This window comes from Ranitomeya imitator, chromosome 3 (assembly GCF_032444005.1).
Source record: "Ranitomeya imitator isolate aRanImi1 chromosome 3, aRanImi1.pri, whole genome shotgun sequence".
NCBI lineage: Eukaryota > Metazoa > Chordata > Amphibia > Anura > Dendrobatidae > Ranitomeya > Ranitomeya imitator.
In genome coordinates, this window is record NC_091284.1 from 746,966,474 (window position 1) to 746,982,730 (window position 16,257).

General features: G+C 44.4%; 1 protein-coding gene across 2 annotated transcripts in view; it reads left to right on the top strand.

Annotated features, from left to right (window-relative positions):
- LHFPL6 (LHFPL tetraspan subfamily member 6) overlaps positions 1-16,257 on the top strand; it is a 290,630-nt gene that overhangs the window by 251,073 nt on the left and 23,300 nt on the right. For both annotated transcript variants that reach the window (XM_069758917.1, XM_069758918.1), the window contains exon 3: positions 3,168-3,266. In XM_069758917.1, coding sequence (XP_069615018.1) covers positions 3,168-3,266 — 99 coding nt within the window. The remainder of the gene's footprint in view (positions 1-3,167; positions 3,267-16,257) is intronic.

Below are 16,257 nucleotides of genomic sequence, written 5' to 3' on the forward strand. Positions count from 1 at the left end.
TTTTGCCAATGTTTTTATTTCCATATCACAATTTATTAAAAATAGAAATCTTGCACTTTTTTAGACTCTAACTTTCTGTAATTTTAGGAAATCTACATGTACTTTAGACTAACCCTATTATTTTTATTGAAGCTTGTAATGAGCCTGTAGAAGGTCTTTGTGAAGGGGATGGGGAGCTGTGACATCACCTGTGGTGATGGGCAGCATGGTGGCTCAGTGGTTAGCACTGTAGCCTTGCAGCACTGGGGTCCTGGGTACAAATGTCACTTAGGGCAACATCTGTAAGGCTACGTTCACATGATGAGCTTTTGGTGAGTTTTTGATGTTGCAGATTTTTTGCACCATTTCTTAACCCATTTAAATAGGTTACTTGTATTTTTTCGACCAAGTAAATTGGTGGACCCTTTGTTATCAGCTACTTAAAGAGAGTAGGGAGGAGCTATAGAGGCGGATCTCCTTACTCCTACTCTCTCTATAGAATCTTGTCAGTTGCAACTCGCATCAATTTACCTGTAAATTAAGAATTTTGAGAATGAATGATCAGTCCTGGTGGAGAAAGAAGCCAATTTCTCTGCTAAGATATATTACAAAGATTCTTGTTTTCCTGTGTGCTACTCATTTATGAAATAAAACTAAAACGACGGTTAGATTATCTTCTCGGAAGCTGAGGACCAGCCAAATTGACAGTTTACTGAGATGCTAATTCAAAGCTGGCACCTGATATGGCTGAATGTATAATTGTCATTTTATAAATTGGCGACAAGAAAAGAAAATCTATCCTCCACAAGAAAGATAATTTATAGTCATTAATCTATATATTAAAAGCGTTGTTACCTTCCATCTCTTTTTTTGCCCACAGACTCAGTAATGTGAAAAACAGCTTTACTTACCCTCCCCGGAACCAGTGCTACCCCTCTGCCTATCCCCGTTCTCTGTTTAACAAGAGCAGTGCCACATTAACAGTGCTGCAGCCAATCACTGAGCTCATTGACTGAGCCTATGCAGACATCACCAGCTGCTGAGCTCAGTGATTGGTTGCAGCCGATACACAGAGAATGGAGTGGTGGTAGAGAGGCAGCGCTGGACCCGGGTAGTGTAAGTAAAGCTCAATTTTGTATTTTACACATGACTGAGCCTGTGGGTAAAAAAAGGCAAAAGGAGACAACTCCTAGAAACTCCAATAGGTGTGCTGATATGCCTGTGTATGGAGCGGGCTCAGGATGTGAACATGCTCCAGACGCAGTGGATGCTGGCTGTGTTATACAACCAACATTCACCTCTAAAGCAGCAATCAGTCACTGTTGTTAACCAAATAAATGGTGACATCGATTTCTAGCAGTTTTGTTCGCCTTTTGCTTTACACCCACAGCACGATCACAAGATCCCCATGAGTCGCCACGGCTGCTAGGCTCTTCTGCTGAAGGACCCTGTGGCTGCTATGTTGGTACTTTTATAAAGGTCAAGCTAGGCTTCATAGGAGACCATTATTTTATCCAGGGCTGTGGAGTCGATAAGCCAAACCTACGACTCCTCAATTTCTTTGACTCCACGACTCCGACTGCCCCAGCACTGCCAAACTACCGAGCATTAAGAAAAAATATGCACAGGTACACGCGGTAATAATAATTGTAGCCCATATATAGGAATAGGAGTAACATATAAACGCTATCACCACGTGAAGCACTGAAGTGTACTGCTATGGACAGCCGGATAAAATCAATAAAACCAGAAAGAAAGCACCACTGACCGACCAGAAAGTCCAAAAATACAAATGTATTAAGTCACAATCATAAAAATACAGGAAGTGTAAACACAGGAAAATTACTGGTAATTAAAACTATATAAAATGCAAAGATCAGGTATATTTACCCATAAATACTGAAAGAGGACGCAATCAGGAGACTAATGTATGTAAATATCAAGACAGCAGTGAGAGTCACGGCTAATATGTAAAGTCTAAAAATGTCCCAAAAAAAGGCTGCTGCTGACATTAAGTTAAATCCACAATCAAACTGTAGGTACTCCATAGTAATCCATGGTAGTGCCACACAAGAAAACGTGACAGTGAAACAATATAAATTACAATGTGTAACATCAATCATATAGTGGAATTAGGTATAAGTGCAAAAAGCGTGCGTACAAAAAACTAATCAAAGGCTCAATTAAATGGTTGCAAGTGAAGGCACAACAGGATGCACTATCAGGTTTGAGCAACCGCAGTAAAGGGATATATAAGCACTTATATGTGAACCCTAAAATGGGGCCGTGAAGCAACTGTGCAGAGAAGTCGGGGAATAAATGTAGTTAAAGTAGGATCAGTATTAACGTGTAAAATCATTTACTGTGACAAAGTAAGGCCCTGATTCCTGAATGGCGTTCTCCCCAAAGCGCGTTTCGGCACCTTGCCTTCGTCAGGGGGCAAACTACCGAGCATGTACATGGCATGGATCACAGATTCATCTCAATGAAGGGCCTTTTAGACATTTGTAGGACATTTCATAACGTTCCCAAAGCGATTCAACAAAGCATGTCAACGTGAAAGAAGCAGATTAGATGGACAAGGGTGGGATGCATGCATGCATGCATGCAGAGCACAATGGATTAGCTGTCCATCACCTTAACCACTCGGCCACCTCATCTTCACAACCAACAACATGTTTGAGTCCCTGCACCTGCATGTCTCTCGGCTGTTTGACAGCTGCAACATATGCAGGGATTGCCTAACAAACAGGAAATCCCCACATGTGTTCCACCTGTCGAACAGCTATGAGACATGCAGCCGCGGGGACGCGAACATATTTTTCGAGCACGCCGAAGACACTCGGTTAGCACACGAGCATGCTCAATTAACGCCTTATCTGACCACATTCTCTCTTCACTAATATTGATAAAAATGTTCTTTATGTATGAAGTCTTGATGTTAATTAATGTGTGATTTAGATTTCTCCCTACTCTTCTGTCATTTAGCGATTGTATAATTTCCTGTAGACTGTAAATAAACTTAGGAACGGTTACAGATACATGTAATATAGAGGCAGTGTGTTAGCTTGGCCTTCATTTGTACATGTTGCTCTAGGTTCTCGTCTCCTCTGAAGTTGATGTCGCTCTTTCCTACTGCTAGGAAGCGCTGCAGTTTGGTACAGTAATGTGTTCTTGTTTCCTTGCAGGGTTGCTCATTGGATCTGGTTGCGCTTTGTATCCTTTGGGCTGGAACAGTGAAGAAGTTCGCCAAGCTTGTGGGAATCTCTCTGCACAGTTTGAATTAGGTAGGTGACACTGCTACAGCAACACATAAGGAATTACAGAAGACCCATGCACATGTCCGATAGTCTAGTATGTGTTCTAGCCATGTTTTTCATGGAACATGTACCCATTATACAAAAAAAGTTGCACTCTATCGTGCTAGAGCATGTCAGTATGAATTATATGAAGTATGATTAGCAATACTGCTTCTGAATATTAGGAATAAAAAGAGACGCTTAGCACATAATTTGGTCAATTCATGCCTGCCCATCAACCAATGTCAAGGTGGTCTCAAAACTGATGGGTCGCTACATATCTAATATGTACCTATTATAGTCTATGGAACTGTTCACATGTCCCTTCTTTTTGAGGAATGAATATCCACCCAAAATATAAATTGGAGACCTATCTATTTTTTCTTTATCCTGGTCACCGAACAAACTCACCCATGCAAATCTATGGATCAGAAAAAAACTCGGGACGGCACACTGAGTCCAGCTGAGTCCTAAGTCCACCCTTTCCTTCCTGCTCTTCCTCAGGGTTCTTTTCAGTCACTGAAATTTGAGAAACAGGATTCAGCTGCAGAATCAAGAAAGTATATACTGTATATGTGGCTCAGAATGTAGCTTCTACTGATCAACCTGACTACAGAGGAGACGGTTTGTAGTCAGGATCCGCCTGCTAAAAAATTATTTTTTTACTATTAGTAAATATAGACAAGAGTGAGACAGAGCTAAGGAGGCAATATAGGTAATTAACGGTTATAACAAGGTGGTATATTTTTATAATTTATTGGAACTTAAAAGATAATATTAATATGCTTAGATAAAATGTTCCCTATAAATTGGGTTTTTGTACTAGAATTGTGCATTTATATCGCTTTATCATAATTAAGTTTCTATCCCCCTAATGATAAATAAATAGGACATCTAATCAGACACATGCCCTTTTTGAAAGAAGCCAGTGATGTTCCTGATGAAGCCGTTGCCCTAGAAGTGGCCCTTAGGGCTCGCTCATCCCCTGGCGTATAACTTTGATGAGTACTATTCAATGTTTTAATAGATCGCACTCAAACCAATGTTATACTTTGGGGCTGTCGAAAAAAAATCGCAGCATGCTGCAAGTGGCTCTGCAAATCGGATCATGCTTACCCATACAAGTCTATGGCTGTGTGTGTGTGAAACGTCAGATTGCACTCTGATGTTATCCGAGTGCCGTCCAATTTACGCGGGCACAGGCAATTTGGAGAAATGAACTTCTCCGTCTTCTCCACACCTGTTGATTCTCTTATCCGGGTCACATAAGCAGAAAGCTGCCACTCTGATCAAGATTGATCAGAGTGTAATTACCATATCGAGCCGGTTCTGCAGTAGGAGAGAATATACACTCGGGTGACCCCGGCCTTAGGAAGGAGATATAGTACTACGTAGCGGCAATCTAGATGAATGACTGCCCAAATTCTAAATGCTGAAGTCCCCGAATACCAGAGCGACTCTTTGTTGTGGCTCACAGGGCAGAAGCCCCTCCACCTAGGATGGTTATGTACTCCTATAGGATAGGGGCGCAGGAGCATGGAGCAAGCGCTTTAACGAAAAGGTTTACACGCAATAACAGCAGCAGAGATTTTAACATTTGTAAAGATACATAACTTTTGAATAAAGTTTCACCTATAAATGAAACATGCAAAATTTTAGTGAAATGCAGTGTGACTGTAAAACTGTAAAATTCAGATGCAAGGATGGAGAAATTCTCCTTGACATGTGGTCATGACAGCCAAGAAAATGATTGAGACCTGGTTTGGTCCCATCCATACATCCAAATTCCCCCACTCAGTGATACATGCCAGTAGCAAAGCTGAAGGTGACAGCACCGGTCCCATCAGAACTGGTAGAGGGGGTCACGGACCGCCCCTTAAAGGCGGCAGATGTGACAGTGACGTAAAGCTCTGAGCCGTCATGAATGTTGTTTCTGTTCAGTAAAGATATAAGTGATCCTTGTCATGACCATGGGGTTAGGAAGGATTTGTTAGAATTTTTTTCTTTTGTACAAGGTCGTTTTTATGCTACTGTTGATTGTCCGAGAGTGTTATTTATCAGGTTTATTAAAAATCAGTCTGATTAGCTGGAAAATCTAAGTGTATCTCTCTGGTGTATTAGGTGCCAGATTATTGGTATGTTTTCCTACTAATGAACTGATGGTTGTCTCTTTAATTGGTTTCTACTTGAGGCGATGTTCTCAGTTTTCCATAAAAACATCTTCTCAGCACTGCTCTCGCTGCCTCCCGTACCTGTATATACTTTGACTGAACCTCGTACCCGCTAATCACTTTGCTTTGATTTTAGTCTTCGATTTGAATGATCTCCCTGGAGCCTAATCTAGACTTTAATGAATTCATCTGGTTAAAAAAAATGAAATTAGTTCATTTAAGTAATTGCTACTCCAATATTCAAGGCTAAAAAATATGGTATTTTGAAGCTGCATAAGATGCATATGAATATTCGCCAGGTTAAGGGCTCATGCACAAAGCCTTATTTCCGATCCAAGTAAATCTATGGCACCACAAATCTGATTTGGTATATAGTCATATAGGGTTTTCGTCTGTCTGATTTCATATGTACACTGCTCAAAAAAATAAAGGGAACACTTAAACAACAGAAGATAACTCCAAGTAAATCAAACTTCTGTGAAATCAAACTGTCCACTTAGGAAGCAACACTGATTGACCATCAATTTCACATTCTGTTGTGCAAATGGAATGGACAACAGATGGAAATTATTGGCAATTATCACGACACCCTCAATACAGGAGTGGTTCTGCAGGTGGGGACCACATCTCAGTACCAATGCTTTCTGGCTAATGTTTTGGTCACTTTTGAATGTTGGTTGTGGTTTCACACTCGTGGTAGCATGAAATGGACTCTACAACCCACACAAGTGGCTCAGGTAGTGCAGCTCATCCAGGATGGCACATCAATGCGAGCTGTGGCAAGGTTTGCTGTGTCTGTCAGCGTAGTGTCTAGAGGCTGGAGTCACTACCAGGAGACTGGCCAGTACACCAGGAGACGTGGAGGGGACTGTAGGAGGGCAACAACCCAGCAGCAGGACCGCTACCTCAGCCTTTATGCAAGGAGAAAGAGGAGGAGCACTGCCAGAGCCCTGCAAAATGACCTTCAGCAGGCCACAAATGTGCATCTGTCTGCACAAACGGTTAGAAACCGACTTCAAGAGGATGGTCTGAGTGCCCGATGTCCACAGATGAGGGTTGTGTTCACAGCCCAACACCGCGCAGGACGCTTGGCATTTGCCACAGAACACCAGGATTGACAAATTCGCCACTGGCGCCCTGTGCTCTTCACAGATGAAAGCAGGTTCACACTGAGCACATGTGACAGACGTGACAGAGTCTGGAGATGCCATGGAGAGCGATCTTCTGCCTGCAACATCCCTCAGCATGACCGGCTTGGCAGTGGGTCAGAAATGGTGTGAGATGGCATTTCTTTGGAGGGCTCGCCAGAGGTAGCCATGTGCTCGCCAGAGGTAGCCTGACTGCCATTAGGTACCGAGATGAGCTCCTCAGACACCTTGTGAGACCATATGCTGGTGCGGTTGGCCCTGAGTTCCTCCTAATGCAGGGCAATGCCAGACCTCATGTGGCTGGAGTGTATCAGCAGTTACTGCAAGATGAAGGCATTGAAGCTATGGACTGGAATACCCGTTCCCCAGACCTGAATCCGATTGAACACATCTGGGACATCATGTCTCGCACCATCCACCAACATCACACAGACTGTCCAGGAGTTGGAGGATGCTTTAGTCCAGGTCTGGGAGAAGATCCTTCAGGAGACCATCCTCCGCCTCATCAGGAGCATGCCCAGGCATTGTACAGTAGGGAGGCCACACACAATATTGAGCATCTTTTCCTTGTCATGAGGCATTTCCACTGTTAGATCAGCCTGTAATTTGATTTTCCACTTTGATCTTGAGTAGCATTCCAAATCCAGACCTCCATGGGATGTTCATTTTGGTTTACATTGGTAATTGTTATGTTTTATTGTTCTGAACACATCCCACTATGCAACGAATAAATAATTGCAGCTGGAATACTTCATTCAGAGATATCTAGGATGTGGTATTTTAGTGTTCCCTTTATTTTTTTTGAGCAGTTTATAAAGAATTATAGGCACCCAGGTCCGCCATCTTTGTATTTGTAGGAAACAGGCAGAGATTATTAGGAGATTTGTCAGAGGACAGTAAGCTTCAATACAGAAGTATTGTAATGTATTTCAACAGTGATCAAGTCTTTTAAGTCCCCTTGTTGGACTAAAACGAAGTTAAAAAGTTTAAACATATATATATATACTGCTTAAACAAATAAAGGGAACACATAAAAGACACAATGGAACTCCAAGTCAATCACACTTCTGTGAAATCAACCTGTCCAGTTATTTAGCAACACTGATTTTGAATCAATTTCTCATACTGTTGTGCAATTAGAACTGACAACAGGTAGAAATGATAGCAAGACAACTACTTATAAAGGAGGGGTTCTGCAGGGGATGACCACAGACCATTTCTATGTCCTCATCCTTTTTGGCTGTGGTTTTGGTCACTTTTGCATTTTGTCATTACTCTCAACCCTAGATGAACTGTACAGTAGCATGAGGCGGTGTCTACAACCCACAGAAGTTGCTAAGGTAGTGCAGCACATCCAGGATGGCACATCAATGCGATCTGTCTCAAGATGGGTAGCTGTGTCTATCAGCACAATCTAGAGAAACAGTGGAGAACGTTCTTCGGCCTGCAGCATCCTCCAACTTGACTGGTTTGGCAGTGGGTCAGTAATGGTGTGGGGAGGCATTTCTTTGGAGGGCAGCACAGCCCTCTATGTACTAGCCAGAAGTATTGTGACTGCCATAAGGTATTGGGATGAGATCCTCAGACCCATTGTGAGACCATATGCAGGTACAGTGGACCTTGGGTTCCTTCTCATGCATGACAATTCTAGGCCTTATGTGGCTAAAGTGTGTAATCTGTTCCTGCATGATGAACGCATTCATGCTATGAACTGGCCTGCCCGTTCCCCAGACCTGAATCCGATTGAGCACATCTGGGACACGATGTCTTGTTCCATCCACCAACGCCATGTTGCACCACAGACTGTTCAGGAGTTGACTGATGCGTTTATCCAGGTCTGGGAGGAGATCCCTCAGGAGACCATCCGCCGTCTCATCGGGAGCATGCCCAGTTGTTGTAAGGAGGTCATATAGGCACGTGGAGGCCACACACTCTACTGAAGTTGGATCAGCCTGTGATTTGATTTTCCACTTTGATTTTGAGTATCATTCCAAATCTAGACCCCCATGTGATATCAATTTTGATTTACATTGAGCATTTTTATGTTTTAGTGTTCTTATTCCACTATGTAATAAATAAAGATTTGCAACTGGAATATTTCATTCAGTGATATGTAGGATGTGGGATTTTAGTGTTCCCTTTATTTTTTGAGCAGTGTATATAACCACATGAAACAAAAATCTCCCCCATTTCTCATTCTGTACATGAAAAAACATATATGGCATTGCTGTGTTGTCCACTACTTAGATAACTTCTTCTTAAATTTGTATTCCCTGTGTAAAATGAAAAAGAAGAAAAAAAATACTCCCTTTCTACATTGGAACCATACCAGCGATGTGGTATTGGGTCTGCATGGTCACTCAGCAGCTGCTGATGGGCTGCAGCTCTTACACATATCTCTGATGTCCGAGTGTCATCTGAAGGAAGTGGGAGCATTTCTGCCCATGAGCGGCCACTGTAAGGCTGTAGCACTCATGTGACATAGCAATCAGTGGCCGCTAATGGGCTGGAGCGCTCATACGTCCCTCAGATGACCGAGAAATGTAATGTAATGAGAGCTTTAGGCCATCAGCAGCTATTGCTGGGCTGCAGCACTCACATGGCTTAAAATTATATTGCGCCAGCAGACCCGCTGTCGACATCACTGGCATGGCGCCAATGTAGAAAGTACTACATCACCAGTTCAGGAGGTACCTGTCTTTTTTTAACATGGTGGAATGCAGCATTTAAAAAGGGGTTGTCTTAGGCTACTTTCACACTTGCGTTGGTACGGGTCCGTCGCTAAGCGTCGGCGCGAAGTACCGACGCACGTTGTGAAAATTTGGCACAACGTGGGCAGCGGATGCAGTTTTGCAACGCATCCGCTGCCCATCGTAAAGTCCCGGGGAGGAGGGGGCGAAGTTCCGGGCGCGCATGCGCGGTAGGAAATGGCGGATCCGAATTATGAAAAAACATTGCATTGAACGTTTTTTCGTGCCGATGGTCCGCCAAAACACGACGTATCCAGTGCACGACGGATGCAACGGATGGCCATCCGTCACAATCCATCGCTAATACAAGTCTATGGGAAAATGCAGGATCCTGCATTCTCAAAAAACGAGGGATTATGACGGAAGCTGAAAAACTAAAGTGTGAAAGTAGCCTTAGTAGTGCCATTTATTAGATGTCTTACTGACATGTCCTCAAACCACATTTTTTATTTCTCAAACCTTGTACATAAAGAGTAACTGTCATAATTTTTATTCTAAATCAATAGTACACATGAAAATGAGAAATTTTATAATATACCGCATATACTCGAGTATAAGCCGAGATTTTCAGCCCATTTTTTTAGGCTGAAAGTGCCCCTCTCGGCTTATACTCGAGTCATTGTTGGCGGGGGGGCCGGCGGGGGACAGCAGCTGTCACATACTCACCTGCTCCTGGCGCGGTTCCTGCATGTCCGATGGTCTCCGTGCAGCTCTTCCTGTGTTCAGCGGTCACGTGGTACCGCTCATTAAAGTAATGAATATGGATGCATATTCATTACTTTAATAAGCGATACGTGACCACTGAACATAGGAAGAAGATGCCGGCTCCCGGAGACCATCTGACAGTGAGAAGCTGCCAGGGACCGCTCCGGGAGCAGGTGAGTATAGCAGGGGAGGGTGAGCATAGCGGAGGAGGGTGAGCATTGTGCTATATTCACCTGACCCCGTTCCACCGCCGGGCGCCGCTCCGTCTTCCGCGTCCTCTGCCTGTGATTGTTCAGGTCAGAGGGTGCGATGACGTGTTTAGTGTGCGCCCTCTGCCTGATCAGTCAGAGAGCCGGAAGACAGAGCAGCCCACAGCGGTGGAACAAGGACAGGTGAATATCGCTAGTGCCGAGGGCCTGAGCGACGAGAGGTGAGTATGTGATTTTTTATTTTAATCGCATCATATGGGGCATAATGTTGTGAATTCCGCTCTTGGGCTCCCTCCGGTGGTTGTAAGTGGCACTTTTGTGAGTTCTGCTCTTGGGCTCTCTCCGGTGGTTTTAAGTGGAATGGCTGCTCCTTGGATTTAGCAGTCAGCAGCTACTTCCACTGATTGTCTATTCTGCTCGGCTATTTAGCCTGGCTCTTTCCTTCAGCTTGGGCCACTTGTACTGTTATGATCTGGTGGTTTAGGAGCAACATGGGACGAGCTCTGAAGGAAGTGGTACCTGTACTGACCGTAGTCCCTAAGCTCAACACAATACTAGAAGTAGCCGTGGGATGCTCCTGACACTCCCTAGGCACCTCGTCACAGCCTGAGAACTAACTACCCCTAAAGATAGAAACAGGAAAACTATCTTGCCTCAGAGAAAATCCCCAAAGGATAGCCCCCCACAAGTAATGACTGTGAGTGGAGAGGGAAAAGACATACGTAGAATGAAACCAGGATGTAGCACAGGAGGCCAGTCTAGCTAGATAGATAGGACAGGATGGAATACTGTGCGGTCAGTATAAAACACTACAAAATATCCACACAGAGTTTACAAAAATCTCCACACCTGACTAAAGGTGTGGAGGGTAAATCTGCTTCCCAGAGCTTCCAGCTTAACTGAATTAATTCATACTGACAAGCTGGACAAACATAGAAAGCACAGAACGGATAAGTCCACAACCTGTGGACAGAAAAGAGCAAGCAAGGACTTAGCTTTGCTGAACTGGTCAGGATAACAGGGAAATCCAAAGAGATGTGAATCCAGCCAGGAACCATTGACAAGTGGCACAAGCTGAAGGAAAGAGCCAGGCTAAATAGCCGAGCAGAATAGACAATCAGTGGAAGCAGCTGCTGACTGCTAAATCCAAGGAGCAGCCATTCCACTTAAAACCACCGGAGGGAGCCCAAGAGCAGAACTCACAAAAGTGCCACTTACAACCACCGGAGGGAGCCCAAGAGCGGAATTCACAACAGCATAATCTATGGAGCATCTTATGGGGCATAATCTATGGAGCATTTTATGGGGCATAATCTATGGAGCATCTTATGGGGCCATCAACCTTTATACAGCACTGTATGGGACATAATCTATGGAGCATCTTATGGGGCCATAATAAACATGCAGCATTGTATGGGGCAAATGTTTCTATGGAGCATCTTATGGGGAAATTATTACCTTTGTGCAGCATTATATGGGGCATATTTTAATATGGAGCATTTTATGGGGCCCATCATGAACTGTATGAAGCATTATATGGGGCTCCCGATTCAATATGGATATTCAAAAACACTTAACCTACTGATGTCTCAGTTAATTTTACTTATATTGGTACCTATTTTTATTTTTGAAATTTACCAGTAGCTGCTGCATTTCCCACCCTAGGCTTATACTCGAGTCATTAAGTTTTCCCAGTTTTTTGTGGCAAAATTAGGGGTCTCAGCTTATACTCGGGCCTGCTTATACTCCAGTATATACGGTATGTAATCAGATAAATCTGCTTCTTTCTCCTTCTGGACTGATTTTTAATTTTAAAAATTCTCAAAATCACGGGCAAAATCTGGATTCAGTGATGACAGATTTTCAAATTACAGATATAGGGTCTCCTCAGTAGCACCTGTCACCTCCATCTCTTATGCAGAGGAAGAGGGGTGGTAGAAGCAGAGTTTTAGGCTCTGAGCGCACGCTGAGTATTTGCTTGCAGAAATTTCTGCAAGGTTTCTGCATCTCTTGACAGGAAAAATGCTGTGGCAAAAACGTATGTTTTTGCCGTGATTTGGTGCATTTTTCTGCTTTTTTGTATGCATTTTTGCATGTGTTATTGTACACAAATGAAGGCTTTTTTGAGCTAAATAAAGATTTTTTTTTAAAAGTTTTGTGATGTAATTTCTTGTCTCAACACCACCAATTCATGCTGATGCAGTGTGGCATCAGGGTAATGGGATTAGGGCAGCAGCTGTCATTGACACTTAACTCTAGGCTTAGGGTACCGTCACACTATAACATTTCGATCGCTACGACGGTACGATTCGTGACGTTCCAGCGATATCGTTACGATATCGCTGTGTCTGACACGCAGCAGCGATCAGGGATCCTGCTGAGAATCGTACGTCGTAGCAGATCGTTTAGAACTTTCTTTCATCGCTGGATCTCCCGCTGTCATCGCTAGATCGGTGTGTGTGACACCGATCTAGCGATCTAGCGATGCGATCCAGCGATGCGTTCGCTTGTAACCAGGGTAAACATCGGGTAACTAAGCGCAGGACCGCGCTTAGTTACCCGATGTTTACCCTGGTTACAAGCGTTAAACTAAAAAAAAACAAACAGCACATACTTACATTCTGGTGTCCGTCAGGTCCCTTGCCGTCTGCTTCCCGCACTGTGACTGCCGGCCGTAAAGTGAAAGCAGAGCACAGCGGCTGTGCTTTCACTTTCACTTTACGGCCGGCAGTCACTGAGTGCGGGAACCAGACTTCAAGGGACCTGACGGACACCAGAATGTAAGTATGTGCTGTTTGTTTTTTTTTAGTTTAACGCTTGTAACCAGGGTAAACATCGGGTAACTAAGCGCGGTCCTGCGCTTAGTTACCCGATGTTTACCCTGGTTACCCAGGGACCTCGGCATCATTGGTCGCTGGAGAGCTGTCTGTGTGACAGCTCCCCAGCGACCACACTACGATTTACCTACGATCACGGCCAGGTCATATCGCTGGTCGTGATCGTAGCTAAATCGTATAGTGTGACGGTACCCTTAGTAAGGAAAAGGTGTCAGCCCAACACCCTCACTACTAAGCTGATAAGTAAACACACAAGCAAACATACACATACAAGCACACATTGTCACTAGCCTATGTAGGAGCATTAACAGAACAAAAGTACATAGGCTGTAACCAGACAGCAACTGTTAATTTTAAAGGAAAAAAAAATGAAAACAAATTGTGTGGGCTCCCGTGTAATTTTAATAACCAGCAGAGGGAAAGCCAATGGCAGCGGGCAGATGTTCATAGCCTGGGAAGGGGGTAATACCCATGGAGCTTCCCAGGCTATTGATATCAGCTCATAGCTGTATACTTAACCTTTACTGGCAATTAAAATGGGGACCCCCCCCCCAAAATGAAGTGTGGTACCTCTGTATTCAATAACCAGCAAAGGCTGGGCAGACAGCTGTGGGCTAATATTAATAGCCTTTGAAGGGGCCATCGATATAGGCCCCACACAGACTAAAAACATCAGCTCTCATCCGCTCCAGAAAAGGCGCATCTATAAGATGCGCCAAATCTGGCACTTAGTGTTGCTCTTCCCACTTGCCCTGTAGCGGTGTCAAGTGGGGTTTATATTTGTGGGGTTGATGTCACCTTTGTATTGTCAGGTGACATCAAGACCACAGGTTAGTTATGGAGAGGCCTCTATTAGACACCCAGAATAAGGTCCTTTATTTGAAATGACACAGACTCCTTTAATAATCTTAATTAAAGGGGGGCATGGCTATGTAGTGAAGAAGAGGGGACGCGTCTTGAGAGAGCTTCCGGGATCCTGTAACCATCCTGCATTCCAGACCCCCTTTCAGAACGCTGGACTTACCGACGCTGGGTTCCCTGGGAACCTGGCGGCTGTTGGCTTCTGTGGGAGGACGTTGTGGAGTTCTGGAGGTGCCGGGGACAGAGGAGGTCTGGATGGGCGGTGAGCTCCATGTGTGGAGGCGGCCATCTTCCAGAGAAGCGCTGGGCCGGGAGGTAGCACGGCTCCAGCTCCTGCTGTGACTGGGTCCCCCCCCCTTGGACTCCGGAGGACACTCGGCATCGGCGGATGAGAGCCGCGGGATTTTGATGCGCCGGGAGCAAGGGGAGCTCGCTCTAACGGCGGTGCCTGTTTGAGACGGCGGCCATTTTCAGAGCGTGCGCTCTGACAGTAGGAGACGCGACGCTGCCCATTATTATTGTAGTGCGGTTCGGGGGGTGAGCACGTATCCTAAACACATTGAGGGGACGCGCGTTGTGTGCTCTGAAGAATTAAGACCTGCGCTCCCCTATTAATCAGACACTTGACCCAGCTGCACCATTACTTTGGAGGGCTCTTGGAACCCCCTCCCTGCTGCCGCCGCTGCAGACGCCGCAAGCTCTTCCTTGTGCATGAAACTCTGGTGAGATTCCAGGGTTGTCACACCTATATCTCCTGGCAACTGCCAGAACTGCCCTTTCATGATATAAACACTCTATAATAGCCCTGCTGTGATTGTGTGGAACTCTTACAAATATAACTCTGGTTGTCTTGCTGTACCACATAGCTGCAAGCCATGCATCGATCCAGGGGATCAGGAGCAGCTGACAAACTAAAAGAATTTGCCAGAGTTGACCCCCCTGATGGTGCAAGGTCCCTCAGAAACAATCCCTCACAAGCTCAACCGCCTTTCTGACAGTAATGAGGAGAGTGAGCAGGAAGATCTGACTCTTAAGCAGGCGTCTGAACAATTAATGCAGGCCATATCCTTAACTAGAACATCCCTCTCCAAAAAAATAGAAGATGTACATACGGAAGTGGGACGTCTTCGGCAAGATATGCAGGCCATGAAGGAACGCATTACAGAGGTGGAAGCAAGAGTGTCCAAAATAGAAGATACCATTAATCCCATGGAGGAAAAATTTGGCAAAAGTCGCTGGCTCTATAAATGCTTAGAAGCAAAAAGCAGACGACTTAGAGAATAGACAACGTCGGAATAATATTCAAATCATTGGTCTGCCGGACAGCTCAGAAGGTCAGCAACCTGAAAAATTTCTAGAAGGCTGGCTTATGTCTTCTCTGGGAGATGAATTTTCTCCAACGTTCTCTGTGGAAAGATCTCACAGAGTTCCTACAAAATCTCTTCCTCCCGGGGCCCAACCTAGACCTTTCCTGGCACGTATTCTTAATTGCAAAGATAGAGATGTTATTCTACGTTTGGCACGGCAAAAGAGCCCCATCAAGTTCAACAATGCTACAATTTCAATTTTTCCAGACTTCTCTATGGAACATCAGAAACAGCGGGCAGGGTTCATGGAAATTAAGAAGCAACTTGGAGACAAGAGTGTTATATATTCAATGATTTATCCAGCTCGCCTCCGAGTCGTCTACGAAGGTTCCTCTATATTCTTCACAGACCCAGCGGAAGCGGCTGAATGGCTTCGGGCCCATGTGATGTCCAACGCAAAGGAATCCTGAGATATTCCTGATTACACAGTATTCTAATGATTTTAAGTGAAGAGCTCTCTCTGTGGGAGTTTAGTTTACCAACAATACCGGATGCTGAATCCAGCGGGGGTATCCTCATAATTATTTGATGATGGGAGCTCAGGACTCTGCTCCTATACTGTTTGGTTCCTGTTCCGTTTTTTCTTTTATATTCGTTATATTTGGTATTTAGGTAGAAACCACTGCCAACGATATTTTTGTTTTCTGTGTGCTGTCTCTGACCCTTATATGAGTAACAATGTATACCATACTTTAAAGAGTAAGCATGGGATCTGAAATAATATGTATGACCTGGAATGTACGAGGTATTAAATCCCCCTGGAAGAAAATTAATGTATTCTCACAGATTAGACACCATCATCCCCACATTGTGGCCTTGGTGGAGACACACTTGACCAGAGATACGGCCCAATGTGTCCTGACGGGACTCAGAAGGCCGTTTTGTTTTTGTATATGCATTAATTAACTCTCGTGAATATGTCATATTGTGT